The sequence below is a fragment of the Protomyctophum bolini genome (genome assembly GCF_963924005.1).
Source record: "Protomyctophum bolini genome assembly, chromosome: 23".
Taxonomy (NCBI): domain Eukaryota; kingdom Metazoa; phylum Chordata; class Actinopteri; order Myctophiformes; family Myctophidae; genus Protomyctophum; species Protomyctophum bolini.
This window is the reverse complement of record NC_137884.1, coordinates 1,581,568-1,604,189: the sequence shown is the minus strand read 5'-3', so window position 1 is coordinate 1,604,189 and position 22,622 is coordinate 1,581,568. Positions and strand designations below refer to the sequence as shown.

The window sequence follows — 22,622 nt, the reverse complement described above, 5'->3', positions numbered from 1 at the left end:
CATTTCACACAACGTGACGCAGCAGGGAGCGTGACCGTGACGCACACTGGCCCCTCCCCCTCATCCTCCCTCCTCCTCCTCCAGCAGTAGCCAGTAGTCAGTCTTGTGCTTCTGCTCACAGCCAGCAACGGATAGTTTGGGTTTTGGGGCACTGGTCGACGTTAAACAATAACCACCCCGGAGTCAAATAACATCCTCAGCTGTTTCAATACTGTACTGGTGCTGCAGCATCACCACCGCCTAATGCTGGAACAGGTACAGTATAAATAATATTCCGTTTGTTGTCAGTGAGTTCATTGTGACAGACTGTCAGCCTTATGCCGTATTTTGGATTATAGCTAGGGGTTGTGTTGTCGCTTTGGTGTTTGCTGAACTACTACTACAGCCAGGTAAAAGAAATACATGAATGATCAGTTTATTTTCATTTGAAATGAACGTTTTCAGGTTTGTAGTTTAGGTCTGCGTGTCCTTTTAAGCGAATCAAAAGAAACAGCAGGGATATTATTATAGTAACCTAATTAATTCCATTCCAGTTCCTGTTTAGTCCAGTCCTTCAAAGTTGAGTACTTTTAATCATTATATCTATAGTCAGACAACAAACGTTTCTTATTTTTTGAATGATAGGCTATGTCCTCAGCAGTACAGTAGTTTTGAGTTTATAGCCTATTATTGAATTGTGTAATAATGACATACCCTCCCAGTTTTTGTTGCGTAGCCATACAGTACGTGCGTTGCTGGAGGATGACATGGAGACAGGGAAATCATTTTGTAATACTTTCCGTGCTTTAGGAGCTATAGAAATGTAATGTTCCTCCCATCATGTAGGCTAAAAATGCTATTCTAAATTTCTCACGATTGCCATTTTATGCCCAAGCATGTCTATTTAGGTCTGTATGACATGCCGTTTGGTCTCAGTCAGAAAATCAGAAGTCACTACTTTCTCTCTGACATGTAGATGCACGTGTCCCCATACTTCCTTCTAAAATGCACTTTTAACCTTGAGGAATTTGTACTACAAACTGTCCGAACAAAGGTACGGTATATAGATTATTACGCTTAGAATTAGATCCAGCTGGCCTCTAAACAAATATTTGGGTACCGCAGGGGTGGACCAATCAATTCCCCGAAACAAAATCATGGTCACTTTTATACATTCTATCATGTTTATTGGCAGATATACAATACATCATATTGTGTGAATCGTGAACTATAGAAAGTTGCCTGTTCCCATTATTATCCCATATTACACTGCTTCTTGTCCATTACATTTAACATGGAAATTTGCCTTTGGCACTCTTGCATACAGACAGTAACAGTAAACTAACTAACGAACATATAAAAATGCAATAGAAAATACAAATAATATACATTCCCATAACAGCAGTGAAGGGACACAATGGTGGTAGTAAATGTATGGTATATAACCCCCTAGCCCAACTGGTACATAACATAGTAAAATCCTCATTGTTAATTTATCCATCTTGTAACTCTTGAGTGTACAAAAAATGGAACCAAATGGACCCGAACAAGAGCTTCATCGGCCACTTTGAGAGTTGAATTAACATTGACTCTGCTCTCCCAACAACACTTGGTGTGGTCTTCCACCTCTGTCGGACTGAGTTTGCTTCTCTTCCCCCATGTGAACAGAAAAGCGGGAAGTGGTGAGAAACAGAAAAGCCTCTTCAGTCTCCAGCCGGACCCGACTGACATGCCCACTGGGCCCTGCTGTTTCATGTGTTATGGAACAACATGTAACCACAACCCAGGAGGACGACGACACAGCTGCGCTGACGGACGTGTGCCGCTACCGCATAGAGCGGCCGGTCTACGATGAGGGCTACATCCAAACTCAGCTCCTCCACCGCAGAGAGAGGTGCCCCCCTACACTCCGTCAGAGACTCGCACAGCATGTTCAGTAAGTATGGACCTACGTCAGGGGTGTCAAAATGTTGCAAAGGTGTCCAGTACCGGTTTTTGGGATGATTTGGGGAAGAAAACAACTGTGTGGCCCATAGGTTAGTGTGAAGTTGGCCGACCGGCCAAGGCTCCAAAAAGACAGAAGAGTCCAAGAATGCCCTTTTAGGGGTTTTATTCACCTTTCCAGTCCAGTGCAGATTATGGTACAGTGCGGCCTCGGCAAAGACAATGACGAAAAACAAGATTTGGCCAAAATAACAGATGTACAAACATAAACATACTTGAAGACCACTATACTGAACAACACCTAAAACAACGAGAAGCTGTAACAGGCCATACCCTTACTTTCCAAAGGGCCCTGGCAGCTCTCACTTAGGCTGTTACCTGTGTGTCAACCAAGGTCTAACTCCCACACATCAGCTGCAGGCTCCCTTTTATAGGAGTGAGACGTACCAAACCATATCACAGCAAATTGGCAATTCAATTAACTCACCATAAGCATACAAAGGCCAATGAGTTAACACACCATTACTGAAGGTTTTAACATTAACTTAAACATGAAATTCCGGACGTCCATTCATACACAAACTATAGTTTTGTTTTAAATAAGATTGGTCTCGAATCAAACACCCCTCCTCCTCTGCAGCACTTGGCACCTTCCCAATCAACCGGAATGCCACTGAAGAGGGGAGGTGTGACTCACAATCACTTCAACTTCAAATCAATAAATACGTTTAAAACCATTAGTAGTATACTTCAGCCATGCATTTCAGTTACAGTATCAATAAATAGAACACTTCCAAGCCGGCTGATTGATAATTAATTGGAAGCAGGTGTAGTAAAGTGTATGCAATGTCCCCAATCATTGTCTGTGTATAGGGCACGGGCTGCCCCGTGACAGTCAGAACTTACGCCTCCTGTTTCTGTACCATGAGGCGGCTTGATGTACAAGTATGATGCTAGTATGTTGCAGGGACTTATCCAAGCCAATGCAATGCCAAGCAGGGAGACATACAATATCAATGATTTTGTATCGAACCCCAACCTCTCAATCTCAGGACACTAACCACAAGGCCACTGAGCTGGTTATTCGCCTGACGCCTACTGTGACTACAGTGTCTATATGACAGCTGGTCTGAGTCCATTCTCTAGCTGTCTCTCACTACTACTACTGCTGTCTAGCACGCAGCTTTGTGTTTTTGGTCACTCAGCATTGTCACTCATAGAAATATTTACGACGAACATGGACAGATTCAATGACCAAATATTGCGAAATGTTGGTTTTAAATCCGTTTTCATCTTGAGTGAACATCAAATGTGTTTCAGAAGCCTCGCAATGCCTGACACTCACTCACACAGACTCTCACAGAGGTGAAACGTCTAGTTTTAACTGTGCACTCGATGGTAGTAGTTTAAAGAATTAACATATAGTTTTTTGCAAAAAAAGACTTCACCAGCTCCAACTCCATCTCTCTGTCTCTTCTATCATTCCACAGGTGTTCATCGGAGAGGGCCAAAGCAGCAGCTCTGAGCTTTCTGCCCATTATAACATGGCTGCCTTCCTATCCAGTGAAGCAGTACCTGGTTGGGGATATCGTTTCAGGGCTGAGCACCGGGGTTATGCAACTCCCCCAAGGTCAGTGCAGTGCAATGCTTCAGTCACCACTCACTACCATATTTCAATGACCAACATTTGGCCTACATATAAACTTTATTTCAAAATAACTATATCCTGAATTTTTCCAATTTTTTTAAGTTAAGTTGAAATGTTGCCAAAGTGTGCTGCGCAAAAGTTCAACCTCAGGGCGACAAGCTCTGCACACCGCCGTGCTTGTTTGTCACTTTGCACTTCCTGAGCCAGTTCAGTTGCTGTGTGTCACACTTATGGACGCATTCATCTCTCGAGACAGACTGTTGACTCCGTCAATAAATTAAAAGTAAAAGAGGGAGCTCTTTTTCTTTTCTTTTTTGACGATGGGTTCTCAGATTGCGGACACATTAACTCCACTGCTGACATCGCCCTCAAACTAGAGGCTTATATGTTTTGTTTCTTATCTCCAAACCCTATATACTTTGTTGACCTCCAGTTCCACTGGTTCATACTAGGCCCTCTAGTCGACACTAATATATTATATCTCACGACTAGCGCCGTTTCCTAAACACTATGTAAAATTATGAAGTTTTTCTAATATTCTACCGTTCTGCATGCTGCCAATCAGGTAAAGAAATCACAGACTGAGGCTTTAACCTTTGCTTTTATGAAAGCAAAGGAATATGCTTCTAAACATATTGCTAGTTTGACCACTTTAAATGCTCTAATCTTAAAATAATCTGTGACCCATTGAGAGTTTGCAGATAGGCAATTTAATTTAATTTAATTTCATATTTTCGCAGTTCAGCAAGCTTTCATATGGAATACAGGAGACTGAGAACTTTATTGTTTAACATTCGTTTAACATTTTTAACATAGGGATGCCATCTGAATCCCCCACCCACCCCTTTTCCCCCTCACTGTATATGTTTCTTTTCCCTTTTTACCTCCTATGATGACTTCCTGTTTTGACTACCGTATATATTGTGTATATTCGTACGTCTCTTAATGTTTTGATGAATTGAAAATTCAAGTGTAATGCTTTAGGGTGTCGTCCACTCACAGTTAACAGTTTTTGTATTGAGTTGTACTTGAAATGTACTGTAATTCTGCAAACTGTTAAATCAATCAATAAATCAATCAGGGTTCAAGTGGTAACTCCCTTGCTTCTTCTAGGTTTAGCCTATGCCATGCTGGCTGCTGTTCCACCGGTGTACGGCCTCTACTCCTCGTTCTACCCCGTTTTACTCTACACCTTCTTTGGAACCTCCAGACACATATCCATAGGTACTGTGCTGTAAGCATCAGGTAATAGGTAATCCTCATACTTAACCTCTGTGGGTTGTGGTTACTGTACATTATAACATGGCAGCGGTTTACAACCCTCAGCGGTTTCCCTTCTTCGGTTTCGTCTTTCAGCCGTCACAATATAAGATGGGTCATAGATTCCACCAACAAGGGATGGAAAGAAACTAAACGAAAAAGTGTGGCCTTTGTGATGTCGCCACAGCCGCACAGTCACTGTTCTCTGCTCTGCAATTAATGTCACAAAGCAGCAATGAGTTAACCCCGTTGGCTAACCCCAAATACTTAAACCCCTAAGACCTATATACACCTCGTCATACAACAAATAGTGATGAGAGGAATTGTGAGCTTGTTGATCAGCTACGGTATTTTAGCTACTTTATAAACTAGTTTGAATTTCTTTTAGAATATTCTATGTTTTTGCATATTATGACATGCACAAAATAGGATTTCCGGGCTGAAACCTGTTAATATCATGTACACCATTGATTTAGAAGGACTTGCTCTTTGATACAGTGCAATCCTTTCCCCTTGGACACTGGACAGTAAGTGTTCCCAGATCGTTTTCCACGATCCGTGCCAAGCACACACTGTCAGCTCGAATTATGTTTACAGCCCCTCTCACACCAACATGGGCTACACTGTCACTGTGGTGTGTGTCTTTCCACAAAAGATGAGCTTAGGATAGACTAAATAAAATACATAATAGCCAGATGCACAGGTTGTACACACACACACACACACACACACACACACACACACACACACACACACACACACACACACACACACATACATATTGTCAAACCAATACCGAGTAAGTACAAGGAAGAGAACTCTCACTCACACTCTGAACTTAAATGACCGGAGTCACACACATACACACACACACACACACACATCAAAGGGGGGCAGGGTCCTCTCAAATGTCAGCTGTCACACTTGAGAAATGGGCACCATAACCGATGCCCGCTAAACCTTTACAAAGGTGAGAGCAACAATAAATTGAAAGTAGTTTGCAACCTCCTCCGATGCTAATGGCTCCTAACCAAAATGCTGCCTTGTACCTATCTGGTGAACATTGAGAGGGAGAATTTTGGCATGTAATTTGGCAAGCAAGATGGCTGCGCAACTCGGAGCCAAATACTTTATCACATGCACACACACACACACACACACACACACGCACACACACACACACACACACACACACACGCACACACACACACACTTGAAGTACATAACTCTTAAAACCTGACTGTACACCTATACTTTGTTTATGGTTATCTCATGGTGACTTGGCTACCGGCCGTCCCTAAGCCTATTGTAATATACACTGTAGGATATATATATATATATATATATATACACACACACACACAAACACAAAATATCGATGCCAGGTTGAAAGTTGCGTCTTTATTGGAAAACGAGCGCTGATGTAATTTAAAATGAAAGATATATATATATATATATATATATATATATATATATATTCATAACTTTTTGTATAGTTCTGGACTTGTCTCACCCCCCTGTTTGGGAGCCACTCCTGTAAATACATTTCATTCAGATGTGTGCGGAGACTGATAAGGAGCTTAATTTCTAGGCAGGTGTTGACATTAGGATTACATGCCTTTTACACCAATTAAATGCAACCCCAAGCTTGACCCACCTGTGTGTTCATGCTTTACTAGCCACTTTAGCCCCCTGTTGTCTTTATTTTGGGCATGCAAAAAAAAAAAAAAATAATGATTGTTTTGGTTATGTCCACCGATTAGCATACCAGAGAAGTAAAGTGAAACGAGTCTAGCATAATGTAAATTGTAACAACCTGGATCTAAACCTGGGTCTCCCACATGGGAAACCAAACATCGTCCTCTCTACCAAAGGGAATCCCTTGGGTGAAATCTGCTGCAACCAATCTGCTGCAATCACCCCCTTCTATCCCTCAGGGAAACCCGATCTCAGACGAGCCCCTAATGTAAGCATTTGGAATCAAACCCAGGTATTATATTCCGCCTGGGAAACAAAACATCTTCTGCTCCGCGTGGAATGGAGGAATGGGAAAGAGCAGATATTAGGGCTACCCTGCTGTACACACACATGCAAGAAAACAAGATACAGATTGTCACAGTCCTAAAGTCGGCTCTTCGGTGCTACTGAAAATTTCTGACGAGCCGAAATCATTTCGGCACTACAGCGGGTGACGCTCCTGTCCTGTGGTTGTTCTCCCCAACAGGCACGTTTGCCGTGATCAGCCTGATGATCGGCGGTGTGGCCGTGAGGGAGGCTCCGGACTCCATGTTTTACATCCCGGCCGCCAACGGCACCAACGCATCTAGCGTGTTAGACGTGGAAGCGCGCGACGCCAGGAGGGTCCAGCTGGCTGTGGTGCTCTGCACCATGGTGGGAATCATCCAGGTCTGTTCCCTAGCCTAGCTGATATAGGGACTATACCATACGGTGTTGATTTTGACAGCAAATTTAGATTTTTAGTTTTAGTACTTTTTAATAATGTTCATTTAGCTTTGGTCACATTTTGTCACCTGGAATATTTTAGTGTTAGTCGACTAAAATGTATTTTGGCGGGCCTTGATGCCGTCATAATGGCTGATTTTGATTTTTAAAATGACTTGTCATTTACTTATAGTGGATCTCTTGTCCACTAGTTCCTTCCTATCATTTTAGTCTACTTTTCATTTGTTGACGAAATTGTCAATATATTTAGTCATAATTTTAGTCACCATAGCTTAGTTTTCATTTAGTTTCCATTTAGTTTTATGTCTGTGAATAAGTTTAGTCGACAAACATTTTTCATCTGCAAAATCAACACTACTAGTAGTACCATACCCAGCAAGTTGACAATGCCGTATTATAATAAACCATGGATGGGAAAGAGTCGCCTGGAGGGTCTGGTGTTTGTTTCTGCAGACCGGCGTGTTTTTGTTCTGGTGTTGTGTATACCAACCCCTGGTGGCTGTTGGCTTAGCCTCACAGAGTAAAGTAATGCAACAAAGCTTTAGGGGCTTTTTTTTTCTCCACTTTTTCTAACGCTCCAGAAGCGTTGTTTACACAAATCACTGAAATCAGTGGGTTGGAGGGAAAGGAGGGGGGTGGGGGCGGGGTCATTCACAAGTTGAAACCTGAATCTGTGTTGATAGTACTTTTGGTTTGAGACAATGTGTGGTAAAAACACATCATCACGTTTATAGCCCGGGGAGCCACAGGCCCAAAATTGGACAGGACCTGTGATGTTATTTGTGTTTTGGTCATTAAGGTCCACAGAATGAGAGGCCTGCTCTGCCGGAAACATCGCGAAAAAACAAGTTGCCATATATTGGTCGTCTATGGTGTGGTATACAAAAATGTCCGTAACTTTTTTTCGCAATGTTTTCGGCAGAGCAGGCCTCTCATTCTGTGGACCTTAATGACCAAGTGAATAGAGAAAACACAAATAAAAAGTATGGCATGATATTAATCCTTAATCCTTAACTGTTGAGCTTTTGTGCCTGTGGTTCCACGGCTATTATTAAGTGTTCTGAATCCCGGCAAAACATGTTCTATAAGGTTGCTTGGATCGACTGTGGTTTTTTTTTTCATACTGTAGCTTCATTTTTCCATTTCATTGTCTCTCTCCCTCCCCTCTCCAGCTGGTCCTAGGTCTGCTCAGGTTTGGGTTCGTGGCCATCTACCTCACTGAGCCTCTGGTGCGAGGGTTCACAACAGCGGCGGCCGTGCACGTCTTCGTATCGCAGCTCAAGTACCTGCTGGGGGTCAAGACGCAGCGCTTCAGTGGGCCCCTCTCTGCGCTCTACGTGAGTTAATACATGCTGGCTGTCTTTGTAATTCTTTGCTGCGGAGTATAGCTAGAATCACAGAAGTGTTTGGTTTATGACCAAGTGTTGAGGTTTTCCGTGGTCTACTAAAACCAGTGGTTCTCAAACGGTTTGATGTCACGGACCATCAAATTGATACATACAGTAGCAATCCACGGGTCCCCCATTTGAAATTATTTGGTGCCAACTGCCAAGGACCTCCATAAGAGAAGATATTAGTTGTTAGATTAGATACCGTCTCTATTGTAGGTGGGGGAAACACATGATCATATATATATATATATATATATATATATGGTCATATCTCATTTCATAGCTGCTGAAATTATATATACCGGGCATCCTTATTTTGTGCATGCCTTAGGCAAACATTTTCAAATATAGCAGATGTACAAACTCACCACGCCTTGTAATGTGACACATTTCCAAGCTTCTAGATCTGCCATTTTGCTGGTCGACACCCTCAATGACTCATGGGGGTCCCTGGACCTCACTTTGAGAACCAGTGCTCTAAGCTATCTTGTGAATACTGCTGACTACAACATTTGATTTAAAGCACATACATTCTCTTTTAGGCATTTTTATTTTCACATGACCTCACATTCAATCAATCAATCAATCTATTAGGACCACTTCACCACTTTTCAACCTATCTTCATATAATTGGTCCTCACTAATAATCATGATAAAATGGCACAATCTTTTCTACTCAGTCTGTGGGCCATGGGCAGTTCAGAAACCCGGCCACCAGTGGCATCATCTACTATGGGGAATACAAGCTAATAGAAACCGCAGGCTTTCTATTCCTGAAAAGTTGCAATGCGAAAATAGAAGCCATCGTTCTCACGATAATAAAAACCCAAATATTTGTTTAAAAAAAAATCTTGTTTAAAACAGAACCTGCCTAACGATGTCACTGGTGGACAGAGTTGGGGTCCGTTACTCATAAAAGTAAGGCACTACATATTACATATTACTTTTGAAAAAAGTAATGCCTTACATTACTTTATTACTCCCTGGAGAAAGTAACTAGTTACATTACTCGTTACATTACTTTTGCGTTACTCCATAAAATCGCCTGATATGCATTGTCAAATAATTTGCACTGAACTGCCACACAACAACATAATATTTAGTTTGGGGTCTGTGAGGCCAAATCTCATCAAATGGTGGTCCATGGCTAAAATGCAGAATACATACTGGACCTTGATAATGAAAATGGTTGAAAACCAGCGGGCAAATATTACATATTATATTACTTTCCCAACAATATATATTCAAATAAAATAATGAGACTGAGATAAATCAGTAGCCTATAATTATGTTCACAGTGCTTTAGGATCCCTTTCTTTATGATGTGGAGTCCCCTGCTCCATTGCTCATTAAATGTAGTTTTTCATTTCAGCATATTTGGTTTATTTATCTCTGCATTAACTAACTAGTGATTGTGAGAGCACACGTTCTACAACAAACAAACAGACCCTCCCATTGGCAGTGTTGCCAGGTTTTAGAAGAGAAACAAGCAGCCATGTCTATGAAAACAAGCCCAAAAGAAGCCTGACTGGGCTATCATAAAACAAGCCCAAAGTCGCTTGTAATAAGCGGACATGGCAACACCCCAACGCCTGCTCTGTCTCTGTGACAGTGGGAGACTGGGAGCTTGCTGTGCAGCGGAAAAGTGCTGTGGAGATTTTAATACCGAGACGACGTAAATGACAGTTATGACACAAGCACTGTAGGCTATATCACAAAAAAACGGACAATGATGTGTCCGGCCAGAAGTTGAGTTGGGAGGAGGACAGGTGGGTCTAAAACCGGACGTCTGGCCACCCTACGAGTCCACGACAGTAAAGAAAAATGCTGTGCTGTTGATCTGACACCGGTTTGACATGTTCTAGTCCGTACTGCGTACTGCGTTGCCAGCGCACCATTAGTGTTCATGTTCAACTCATCTCCGTTGTGTGCATTATTCTCCAAAGCAACACTGCTGAAAGCAGCCACAGGCCCACATGACGCAAGTAGCGAGTAACGGCAGCGCTAAAGCGACCAGTAACTGTAGTGTGATTATCAATTTTGGAGGAGTAGTGTCGTTATATTACTCGCTACCGACCAAAGTAGTGTCGTTACAGTAACGAGATTTTCCGTTACTCGTTACACCCAACTCTGCTGGTGGACGGGGTTTTTTAACTGCTCACAGCCCTCCTATGAGACACAGACTTGAGTAGAAAACACATTGGTGAGGACCAATTATATGAAGATAAGTTGAAAAGTAGTGAAGTGGTCCCTTCCTCTCTGTTGTCCATTCAAGAGTGCCAAGGCGGTGTTCAGTGACATCACCAGCACCAACATCGCCACTCTCACCGTGGGCCTGGTGTGTATGGTCCTCCTGTACGGCATTAAAGACATCAATGAGCGCTTCAAGAAGAAACTTCCCGTGCCCATTCCTGGAGAGATGATCATGGTCGCCGTCTCCACGGGCATTTCCTACGGCATCGGGCTGTCTGAGAACTACAGCGTGGACGTGGTGGGGACAATTCCAGTGGGGTAAGCCGGCGTCGCCACCAGGAGGCGCCACGGTACGGCTCAAATTGCCTTCACCTTTTTGAGTCTGCGTGTGTGTGCGCGCCGTTTTATGTCTGCATAGTTCAGATCAAGATGAAACTTTACAGTTGTGTTATAGATCATAATGAGAACCGTGTGGTCTGAGCAAGGGTGCTGGAAGTAGGGTGTATTTATACTGACTTACGGTAACTGTTAAAAAAAAATTCCAACCGCATTTCTTTTTTTTTGGTCAAATATGTTTTTATTGAACAGATTATAAATTATTACAAACATTATGATATGAAATACTTTTTTTTTATGAAACAGAAATGAAAAGGAAAAAATAAAAAATAAAGACAAAAAAGATAAAGAAATCCCCTAACCCTCCCACCCATACTGCTCAGTGACACTGCATACTATATACCGTAATAAAATGATAGAAAGCTCATGGAAAACATCTGAAAAGAAAATGGCGTACAGTCAACCATATCAATGGTATCCTGTCTATTAATCGTTTCTACTCAGGTCCAACCGCATTTCTACAACATACTAACATGCTTCTATAGTGGACGTACTGTAGTGCTGATTTAAAAAGAGGTTTTCAGGAGCCAGATGTAGAACAGTGATGCAAGGCAGGTTTTTGAGCGGTGCTGGCCGCTCCAATATGTGACCACATACGTGTGTGGTTACCGACGGAATAATGACACCGAGCCGCTGAGTGCTGCCCACACAGGGGGAGCAGTTAGGGGTTAAAATGTCATGCTCAGGGACACTACAACACATTGCTTATAATAATAATAATAATAAGTATATATAAGTATATATAAGTAAATATCAGGCTTACGAGAGGTGAGGCACGCAAACACAGCAGTGCAGACAAAAGCCAGGAAACGCACACCGACAACATCTAGGAAAGACAGCTGAGGGAGTGAACAAGTTTAAATACAGAGAGGAGTTTTTAAAGGAGCAATGGTTGAGGGGGAATGAAGTGAGACGAGTAGATTGGCAGGACTAACGGGGAAGTGGAAACAGGTGAGCTGTCATTAGTGAGTAGATTAGACTGTGGGAGTATTCAAAGGGAATGTAGAGAGACAAAGTGAAATGGAGCGAGAAAGAGACAGGCCCCCATAGCTCTCAGAGTTACAGAACTGTCGCCTGGGCCGAGCGGTCCAGGCACCTAGCCTGACGGCGTGTCGCGGGTTCGAGTCCAGATCCCGACGACCTTTTGCCGCATGTCTTCCTCCCCATCTCTCTCTCTCCCCCTTTCCTGTCATAATACTGTAAAAATAAAATATATCAATAAAGTTAGGGTCCATTTGGAACCCTCCTTTGGACCCCCACACGGTAACTCATTTCTCAACATTTCGGACGCGGGGCGGCTCGCCCGGAATCGGGCCGGCACCCTGGGTGCGTTCCTGTGGGTCTGGAACTTTTTCGCGATGTTTTCGGCAGAGCAGGCCTCTCATTCTGTGGACCTTAATGACCAAGTGGAAGGAAGGAAGGAATGAGGGTCCCTGGGCCCCACATTGAGAACCACTGGCATACTGTAGGGTAAAAGTTGACAATGGTTAGGCTAACAGTTCACCCGTTTCACTATACCACTTCTCTCATGTCACAAGTTCCATTGTACCATGAACAATGGTGTCACGGCCGGTGTGTGATGTCCAGTTACTTGTTCTGATAGGGGTACGCCAACAGTCAGTCGTTATCATTTACATGATGTAACGTGCATCAGACTATGTTGGTGGACATTTGGGTGCCGTTTTTATGCCAACAGTTTATTTTGTTTGCAAAACATTACAAAGCAAAATCTAACGGGCGTTTTGGCTATTTATCTGTCTATAGGCTCCTCCCCCCTGCAGTTCCACACTTCTCGCTTCTACCCAATTTGGTCACGGATTCCTTCGCCATAGCAATCGTAGGATTCTCAATGGGCATCTCTCTGGCCAAGATCTTTGCTCTGAAGCATGGCTACAGCGTCGACGGCAACCAGGTGAGGCTGAAACTAGTTTCTATCATAGAAAGAGAGATAATATACTATACAGTCTAGGCCAGGGCAGTGATTATTACCAAACTCAACAGCAAAGATCCGACTCTGGGTTTTCTCAATGACCAGAAAGTGATCCGGCACTCTCACAGAGCGTATTTCTGAACACATACTGTAGCCCACAATCCGACGTACAATAATAACCAATCTATTCTGACTGTTGTATTGATCACAGGAGATGATTGCCTTGGGTCTGTGTAACTTCATCAGCTCTTTCTTCCAAACCTTTGCCATCACTTGCTCCATGTCACGAAGCCTGGTGCAGGAGAGCACAGGGGGCAAGACACAGGTAATGCACGCACGGTCGCACGCACACACACACATATACATACGCACAGTCGCACACCCACACCCACAGTCGCACACCCACACTCAATATCAATTTTTTAAAGGACACACGTCACATTTGTCTTTTCTCGGCACAGGCGTGACCTCATCACATTTGCTAAATTGACATCGTAAAAGCCATAAAGATTACACGAGGCACCGGCCGTTGTTGACACAGTTATCTTATCGAGGTGTGTTTGTTTTGTGTCTCCTCCTGTGTTGTGTGTGCTGTGATGTGCCGTCTGCCTGGTCAGATTGCAGGGCTGCTAGCATCTTTAGTGGTGCTACTGGTAGTGGTGGCTGTCGGGTTTATCTTCGAGCCCCTTCCTCAGGTGGGTACAACCAAACGCACACCAAACTCTAGCATATGGAGTTCCGAGCATTTAGACAGCTTGACGCAAAGCTAGTGAGTCCTAACCATGTTTCGTTTCAGCAGTCATTGCAACAGTGCCAGAACCTCAATGGCCCGGTTTCCCAAAGGACATGGACATGGTGCGGAGGTATGGTGGGCCTGGGCCTCAGGTCTACCATTCTGAAATGTAATTTAATAATATTTGGACAGCTGACAGTAGGCTCTCTTTACTCTTTAAAAAAAAAAAATATATATATATATATATATTATATACATATTTTTTTAAGAGTAAAGAGAGCCTGTCAAATAAATTAAAAAAAATGTCTATGTTCACAGGCTTCTGTGTGCGGCCTAGAGGGCATCTGAGCATGTGCTATCCCTAAACTTCTTTGCCTTTTTTTTTACTATTTTGAAAAACATTTTTGAATAGTTCAACTAGCCAATCTACATTGACACGTGAGCTTGTAGACAGGCCATTTTAACTATTCAAAAATGTTTAGCAAAATAGTAAAAAAAAGGCAAAGAAGTTTAGGGTTAAGGGGTTTAGCGTTGACGAAAATGGAGCCCCATGTGTCCTTTGGAAAACCGGGCCAATAGCTTTATAAACGATAGATTACTTTTATTTGTCTATCATTAAATGTTTTGATGAATTGAGTAAAAAGGACAACGAATAACCCATTTGCTTTCGTGGGTTTCAAATCCTCTTAGCAGACCTTGTATTGAACTTTAATTATTTAATTATTTTTTTGAGGGGCGCTAGCCCCTCCTATGCCCAGCTTTGTGTGTACCCCATAGCAATGATTTTGCTATGGGAGCACGGAATGTGAGTATAATACGTGAGGACAGAGAAGTGAAGATGCCAAAAGTGATGTTATTGTGATTATTTTTAAATAAAGTATTCAATCAAACCATAAACTATAACAATATAAGCAGCCCTTTAGAGTCACATCATATGGATCCTGTTCAGTTGGTTTGACATGTATAATTATGTATGTTACCTGTTGTTACCAGACTGTGCTGGCAGCCATCATCATGGTGAACCTGTTGGGCATGTTCAAACAGACCCGGGACATCCCGGCCCTGTGGAGAACCAGCAAAATTGAACTGGTGAGTCCCCGTTTCATAACATACAAAGATGTCAGGAGACTGAAAACCATTCCAAAATTCTTAGTTAAGTTAATTTAGTCTATCAAAAAACGCAACTGCTCCTGACCCGTATATTTGTTTGCGTTTCCAAAAGCGGAAATTGTTAGCATTTTGGTTTCAATACTACTATGACAGTGGGACCAGAACTAAAAAAACAAACCCTCATTCATGATTATATGGAGGATTACGGTTTTCAAAGGGATAGTTCAACCAACATTGTTTTTTCTCCTCACCCAATGGAGTGTGATTTGAATTCACACATATTTCCTTTCGTTTTTGTCACATTCCTAAACCAATAATTTGATGACCAGCAGTTCCCTATGGAGACACGAAGAGCCTCCTTTTGAGTAATCGATGGAAAAAATGTCATTTTGGGGGTGAACTATCCCTTTAATGTAGTGTGTGTGTGTGTGTGTGTGTGTGGGGGGGGTGTGTGTGTGTGTGTGTGTGTGTGTGTGTGTGTGTGTGTGTGTGTGTGTGTGTGTGTGCGTGTGTGTGTGTGTGTGTGTGTGTGTGTTCTCTACAGCACTTAATGGATTTGCTTCTTTCAGGCAATCTGGTTGGTGGCATTTGTAGCTTCCGTGCTGCTGGGTCTGGATTATGGTCTTCTTGTGGCTATTGGATTTGCTATATTGACTGTCATCTACAGAACACAAAGGTAACGTCACGCAAAGCACCATCGAACGTTCGCTCAGGAAACAATTTAGGCCCCATTTTATACTACGTCTTATTGTGGTGTTGTGCTGCAAAATCAGCCCATCTGCAAGCTCATGACATGCCCAAATAGAGACACGAGGTTGAACGTGGTCAAGGTGACTGGTAGCACACATAGACTGTACAAACAAACCAACCATCATTCATACAATTTGGTCATTGTTTCTAGTCTATTCATATGGCGCAATCGACCCCACTCAGCTCGGCATCTGTGCAGTCATCGGTTTTGCTGTTATATTTATCCACCTTCTCAACGCCACCTGCTTAGATCGGCTTTTATTGTGTTACTCATGGCCAAAGTCTATGTTCATACATACTGTAACTGCTCCTAAACCATCTTCATCTGGTGCAGAAATAAGACAACGTCCCAACTGATATCGAGAGGGCTTTTTACAACGTGAAAAAGAGCAAAGAAATCACATAATATTTTTTAACCACAATGAATTATTACCACATGAAATTATGAATGCCCTTGTCAGTCAGTCATGCTGTCTTTTTAAATGACCATGAATTGTCCATATTCTCACAATGAAATGTCCGCATGTCACAAACACAAACAAATACACGAGACACCAAACAAATAATATTTATATTATTTTCTTTCTTATCTTTTGTGGAGACTCTCTGACATGTTCTGCCCAAACATGCCCAAACCCAACAGGTGATTGAAATGAGGTGATTAGCTGCTTAGTTGAGCCTAATTCAACATGCCCATGAACCAGACAAACAGACCACAAATACAGAGCACAGTAGATGGCACTATCTCACCATGCATTTACCATACAAATACCGAAATATACAGTTTGTTGCCCAAAACAAAAAATACAATTTACCACATACTGCAGATCTAGTCCACCAAAACCAAACTTATTGCCATCAGTAAGTAATCATCTGCCATCAGTACTAAGTAAACTATCAGTAAAAAATGTAAGTTGTAACTGAACTGGTTGTTTTTGTGCTATGCATACCTCTGGAGGCAAAAAGATACACATTTATATTTTTAATATCATCCTGCCCTGTTGCCTGTTGTTTCCAATGTTTTTAAATGAGGTTCATGTGAAAGATGTGAATGTTTTATTATCACTATTTTGAATATCTTTATTCTCCAGCCCCAAGAGTGCTATCCTTGGCCAAGTGACAGACACAGGGTTGTACTGTGATGTGGCTGAGTATGAAGAGGTGAGCCTTCAAATATGATGAGCAAATGCACATGTGAACTTTTTAAGGCGCTGTCAGCTGAAATACTGAAGCCTGTCTGTGATTGGGTCTCGTTCGCAGGCAGCGGAATGTTCGGGGATTAAGATTTTCCACTCCAACTCCTCAATCTACTTTGCCAACAGTGAGCTTTATGTGAACAACCTCAAAGAGAAGGTAATCTGCGTTTTCACATGTGAATGCAGACATGGACATGCAGAGCATACTGCATATGCTATAAATGAATGACTTCCCGTTTGTTTGCTGCACGGTTAATTACCTTTTATATAGTTTAACTATTTTTACATCCATGTTAAAGTTTCATGTCCTACCTCGGATTTGAACCCCGGTCCTCAAGTGCTGAAATTATTTTGAATGAAACGCCCACTTACTCTAGGATACTTTTGTTTTGACCTTTTAGGCGTTGTTAACCAGTAGTGATAAAACCACCAAATCTCATTAGAAGAGCGGGGAGACCAAATGCAACCGCCACAATTGTTTCAATTATATTGTATTAGCAGATCACTCAATATTAGACACGTATGTTTAATCACAAAGTCCATCACTGCCATCCCCCACAGTTGTCTTGGGGAGGGTGTAGACAACCACGTCTCCTCTGAGACACTTGGAGTCGCCAGCAGCAACTTCTTTTCACCCGACAGTGAGAAGAGTTTCACCGGTCCTGTGTTTGTTTTTGCTTTTACTTCCGGAGACTCACGTCCAGCACAGGCTTCAGACGCGCCTCCTCAGGAGACTTGGCTCAGATCTTATTGGTTATGAGAGGAATCCGGCATTATGGTTTGGCGTCACCAATCGAGTACTACAGATGAAAAACAGTTTAAGTCCAAATTTTATTCTGACCCCTCCACGAAAAGGCCTCGTGGTCCTTACCCCTTATGCATCATTTATACATTATGTTTTTCGTCTGTAGTACTCAAAGAATGCTGTAGGACTCATCTAATAGAAGCCATCTAATAGAAGAGTTGCGATATTGAGGGGGCAAAAAACAGCCCGGTCACGTGGTTCATGTACTCGCGTGAGCCCGTAGACTCCAATGCATTCCGTAAACTCCCAGATATCGATCCCCATGCTCAATAGAAGTCTTATGTAGAAGAGATTGGACTGGCCCCATGAAGTGAACGGAGTTTGCATAACTCTGTCTTACTCTATGGCTCTGGTAGGACTCAACCACTTCACCACATTGTGGGCACCTCATGTCTTAAGTGTTCAAATTATGTTTTACAGACAGGTGTGAACCCTGCACATTTACAAGCCGCCCGGAAAGCCCAGAGAAATCTGAAGAAGAAGAAGCTGCACAAACTGAATTCTACACAGAAAAAAGAGGCCGCAGTTAAACTGGTGAGTTGGTCGTTCCCCTTAGTGTAGTAATCCCCTTCCATTCGTGTCTTGCATGTTGCGGCGTGCTTCATGTTTACAGTATCATCAAAACTGGTCTGACGGCTCGGGGGGTGTCACAGTTTGACACAGTTTTGTTTTTGGTTTGGTGTACGTTATTTGGGTTACTTGAAAGTCACTGTATTGTCACTATTATGTATGTAATGTAGTATTCGGCGTGAATGACATTTTTAACCAAGCGCTCTCATTCCTCTGTTTGATTGGTTGAAGGACATGGATGCGACCCACAGTGACAGCCAGGCTGAGGGGCATAAGAACGGACAGGTCACGGAGACCCACACTGAGTCCGACTCGGAAATGGACCGCTTCCTGGAGCCGCTCACGTCAATCCACTCCATTATTCTGGACTGGACACCTGTCAACTTCATCGACTCAGTGGGGGCCAAAGCCATGAAATCGGTACTACAGTACTACAGAGGCGTCTCGTTCTATTTAAAGTCTTTTTTTTTTTTTTTATGTCTTGTCACATGGAGGAACGTAGGACTGGGCAATTTATCTGTCGTAATATCGATCTGTCATGATATATATATTTATATTGTGGTGGTGACCCACATCTAATGACATTGAAAGACATTCACCAGGAGAGGTATTGTGCCTTTAAGAGCACAGGTTCAGAGAGAGAGTAGAGGATTTCCAGTTCCGGGTTATTCTGTTGTTGTGATTATTACTGACAGTGTGTACTGTAATATTGTGTATGTGGAAATTGAAAAAATGGGTGAAAAATGGATTACAAAATCATGGAAGAAAAAAAGAAAAAAATAATGAATAGCTGGGGGCCATCTAGATAAAGTATAACTCTATGGCTGAGAGATTTGGGGCGAGACAAAGGGAAGGAACACAGACGACACAAGTGCATGCATCAACTCCACTCCTAACTCCTTCACTCTTGCATTTGGCCAAGAGTCAATAGACAGTGAATGACAAACCATTAGTGTGTGACCAGATTCTTTTGTCTGGTTCATGCCAGTTTGCACAACGGTGATATAAAGCTTGTGTATGTGATAACATGCATTGTATGAAGAGTTGTATAGTCACAGATTGGGTCATACCATAACAGATTAGAGCTTTGTTCTCATGTCAAATGTCACCAGAGTACTCAGTAGTCAGGAGTCTTGGTGCCAGCTGGGCTGACTGGCACACCTGCTGACCTCACTGTGACAATACAAATACGGTTACACCATACCGTTTCGTGAGACTGTCCCGCTCATGAAATACCGTAAATGAATACATGAATTCATTAATATTTGATGAGAATGAAAAATGATCGATTGTGTCCGTCTTGACAGGTAATTAAAGAGTATGCTGCTGTGGATGTGCAGGTGTTCATCGCTGGGTGCAGCAGTAAGTATTGAGGAATAAAGTGGTCCATATTGTAAACGAGATATTGTCTTGAGTAGTGGATACTGGATAGTAACTTCAGAAGTGGGGAGGGGGAATTAATTACTTGTGCCAGACTGTTTCCTATTGGCTTAGTTAGCTCGCTTAACAAGAGTGACAGGTGATATGCCCAGTAGCAGGTGTCCATATCTTTTCATTTAGGTCAGTGTTTTTCAACCCTTTTCATGACGAGGCCCATTATTTACTCGCCATTTGAGCCACGGACCACCATTTGATGAGATTTAGCCTCTCAGACAGACCCCAAAACGATGTTGTTGTCGTTGGACAAGATTTTGTCTAGAATTCCATGTGTTTGGCAGACATTGATCAAAATATCAATTCTTCTATATATACATTCTCTAATTGTGTAGACTTCTTGTAAATGAAGTAATGATGTTTAACAAAAAAATTACTCTTGAGAGCGTAAACTGAAACCAGTTTCAGTTTACGCTCTCAAGAGTTAAAGATCTAAATTATAAAGGGTCCATTTGGTTACCAACTCTCCATCATTTAGCCGGGGACGACCTGGAACCGCCTTAAGGACCACCGGTGGTCCCCCGGACCACATGGTTGAAAACCACAGATTTAGGTGGCCCATTTCTGTCCGGTGCCCATTGACCCGTCATTTCACTTAAAATCCCATGTTCTGCTTTGTGTAAACAGGAACCCTACTGTCCGAGCTGGCTACCTTGCAGTTCTTCACCGGGGCTGTGACTCCTGAGATGGTATTTCCCACTGTCCACGATGCCGTGCTGCACAGCCAAGCAGGCCCAACCACCACCAACCACTCTGTCCTCTGATGGAAGATCCCTCACACAGTAGATTCTCGGGAGGAAGAGACCAGGCCATTAGCAGGATGCTGTGACTTGCAGGGAAGTGCAGGGCAGGTGTCAATAATATCAGCCACTCTAGGATGAGTGGTAGTATAGAATTAGGTGTTGGCTCCTCTCCACTGGTCTTCTTCAACCAGCAACCAACTCTGAGAAAAGAAGAAAAAAAAAGGCCAGCAAGAGACTGTAGACTGAGTGTTCCTCGCTTGAAAAAGAAAAGGAATGCATCCGGACAGTGGCGTGGAAGGATCGCCTGCAGTCACGGTGTATTTCAGACGTCAGAGGTTCTAGGATCAGATTAGGTTTTCTTCATGACATTCCTATAATCTGATTGCTGTATTATGCTCATGGAAGCATACACTGAGAGCAAAGTACTTATTGTTACAATTTATTTTGCACTTTTCACTGTTCAGCTGTGTTGTTTTGTGAAAATGTCAGGTATAGCTGTTTCTGCAGGTCAAATGACATTCAGGCTCATGTGGGACAGCACAGACGGACAAGTCACTTTTGAGGTTTAGTCCGTTTATGTACAAAATGATTAGTTACTGGAATACTCTTTCCATCACCGGTATGTACAATCAAAATTTGATTGTACATACCGGTGATGGAAAGAGTACATACTTATTTAATAAGTATGTACTCAAGCTAGCAAAACAACCAATAGTCACGGGCCTCACGGCAGTACAACTTGTATTTTCTATTTAACTTTTACTAGTGAAAATGTATCACAAATGTACTGTTGTTAAAGTCACTGTTCAACACTGTATTCATTGCTTCAGTAATGTCACGATTGCACAGTCCTAAACGTGCATTAGAGTATTTTTCTATCGTTTCTGCTTTATATGTGCTGTAAACATATTACCAACCATGGTTTTACATTTGCAAATGCACATGTGATATTTTACTAAATCATACACTAGAAGACAGATATGGAATGTTTTTTGGTTTTGACAAGAGACAAACATTGTTACACCTCATGACAACAAAAGCCCAGTGGAAGATCTGAGATTTATGGGGGGGGGGGTGGAGCTAAACATGGCAGGGTTGGAAGACCTTGTTCACTGCCTCCAGGAAGGCCATCTCTGCGACCATGTTCCTGTGATGATCAGATCACAGATGACAAACATGACTGCCTCTCTGACCATGCTGCAGATTTCTAACCTGGAAACCAGACAAATCTGCCATTGCAAAAATGCCCTCTGCAGATTTGGTCTGGCAGTGGCACCACTCGGTTGTGATAGGATTTCACTTCCTCCGGATGGACCAATCGGGGAACTTGTATGCAAATATGGGGCATGTTTATCACCAGAGGCATTTTTATTCGCCCTTTGGAAAAGCAGGTTCCACACAGATTCCAGACTAATATCTCGCAGGGTGATATTAATCTGGCCATGACCGGCTAGGTGGATCTCAGCACCAAAGAGTACATATAAGAACATATCATATTCACATGTGTAGAGCATAATTACCCTATAGCGTCTTTCTTTCTACGCACAGACAGAAAATGTATTGTTAAAGACATTTTAAGTCTAATACAATGCCTTGTGTGTATGTGAAAACTTGAAACTAATTTCTAGAACAATGAATCTCTGCAATGGTGCTGCACCCTTGTGGCCGCATGTCAGAAGTGAAGCCATCAATTCCAGTACAGCACTATATATTGGCCACGGACCGATATATGATAATAGTACTTTGTCAGTTTGCACAGAAATGTGTCTTGCGACCCAGCGGCCTTGTATGAAACAGTACATATACACACATTTGACAACACAGAAACATAAAAAAATATATAATTGCATACATAGACACAAAGGCAAGAGCAATGTCCAGTGTACACAGCTCAGTCTAGTCCTGGCCAAAAAGATTAAGCCTCAAAGTCGACTGATGGACAAAAGACCTCTTCAGTCTGCCCTTATTGTATGCTGGAACACCATATCTCCTTCCTGAAGGCAGCAACCTATACTCCATACAAAACATGGTTAGTATTTCATGTGATATTCCTTGCTAATATTAGGATGCTGTTATC

At 42.5% G+C, this 22,622-nt stretch overlaps 1 protein-coding gene across 2 annotated transcripts; it reads left to right on the top strand.

The window, feature by feature from the left end:
• The first annotated feature begins 112 nt into the window (after positions 1 to 112).
• On the top strand, positions 113 to 21,775 carry slc26a5 (solute carrier family 26 member 5). 2 transcript variants are annotated; one of them, XR_013963559.1, is made up of 19 exons: positions 113 to 255; positions 1,648 to 1,915; positions 3,414 to 3,553; positions 4,685 to 4,795; positions 7,056 to 7,237; positions 8,467 to 8,631; positions 10,961 to 11,196; positions 13,039 to 13,186; positions 13,416 to 13,529; positions 13,822 to 13,899; positions 14,931 to 15,026; positions 15,617 to 15,723; positions 16,889 to 16,958; positions 17,058 to 17,150; positions 18,219 to 18,332; positions 18,600 to 18,788; positions 19,676 to 19,730; positions 20,430 to 20,686; positions 20,780 to 21,775. XR_013963559.1 is itself a non-coding variant. In XM_080757355.1 (18 exons), the coding sequence occupies exons 2-18, from the start codon at positions 1,740 to 1,742 to the stop codon at positions 20,564 to 20,566; spliced, it is 2,211 nt and encodes a 736-aa protein (XP_080613481.1). In that variant the 5' UTR covers positions 113 to 255; positions 1,648 to 1,739; the 3' UTR covers positions 20,567 to 21,775. The 2 variants fall into 2 exon arrangements, 1 of the variants encoding a protein (XP_080613481.1); XM_080757355.1 differs by having other exon boundaries at positions 20,430 to 21,775.
• Positions 21,776 to 22,622: the final 847 nt, after the last annotated feature.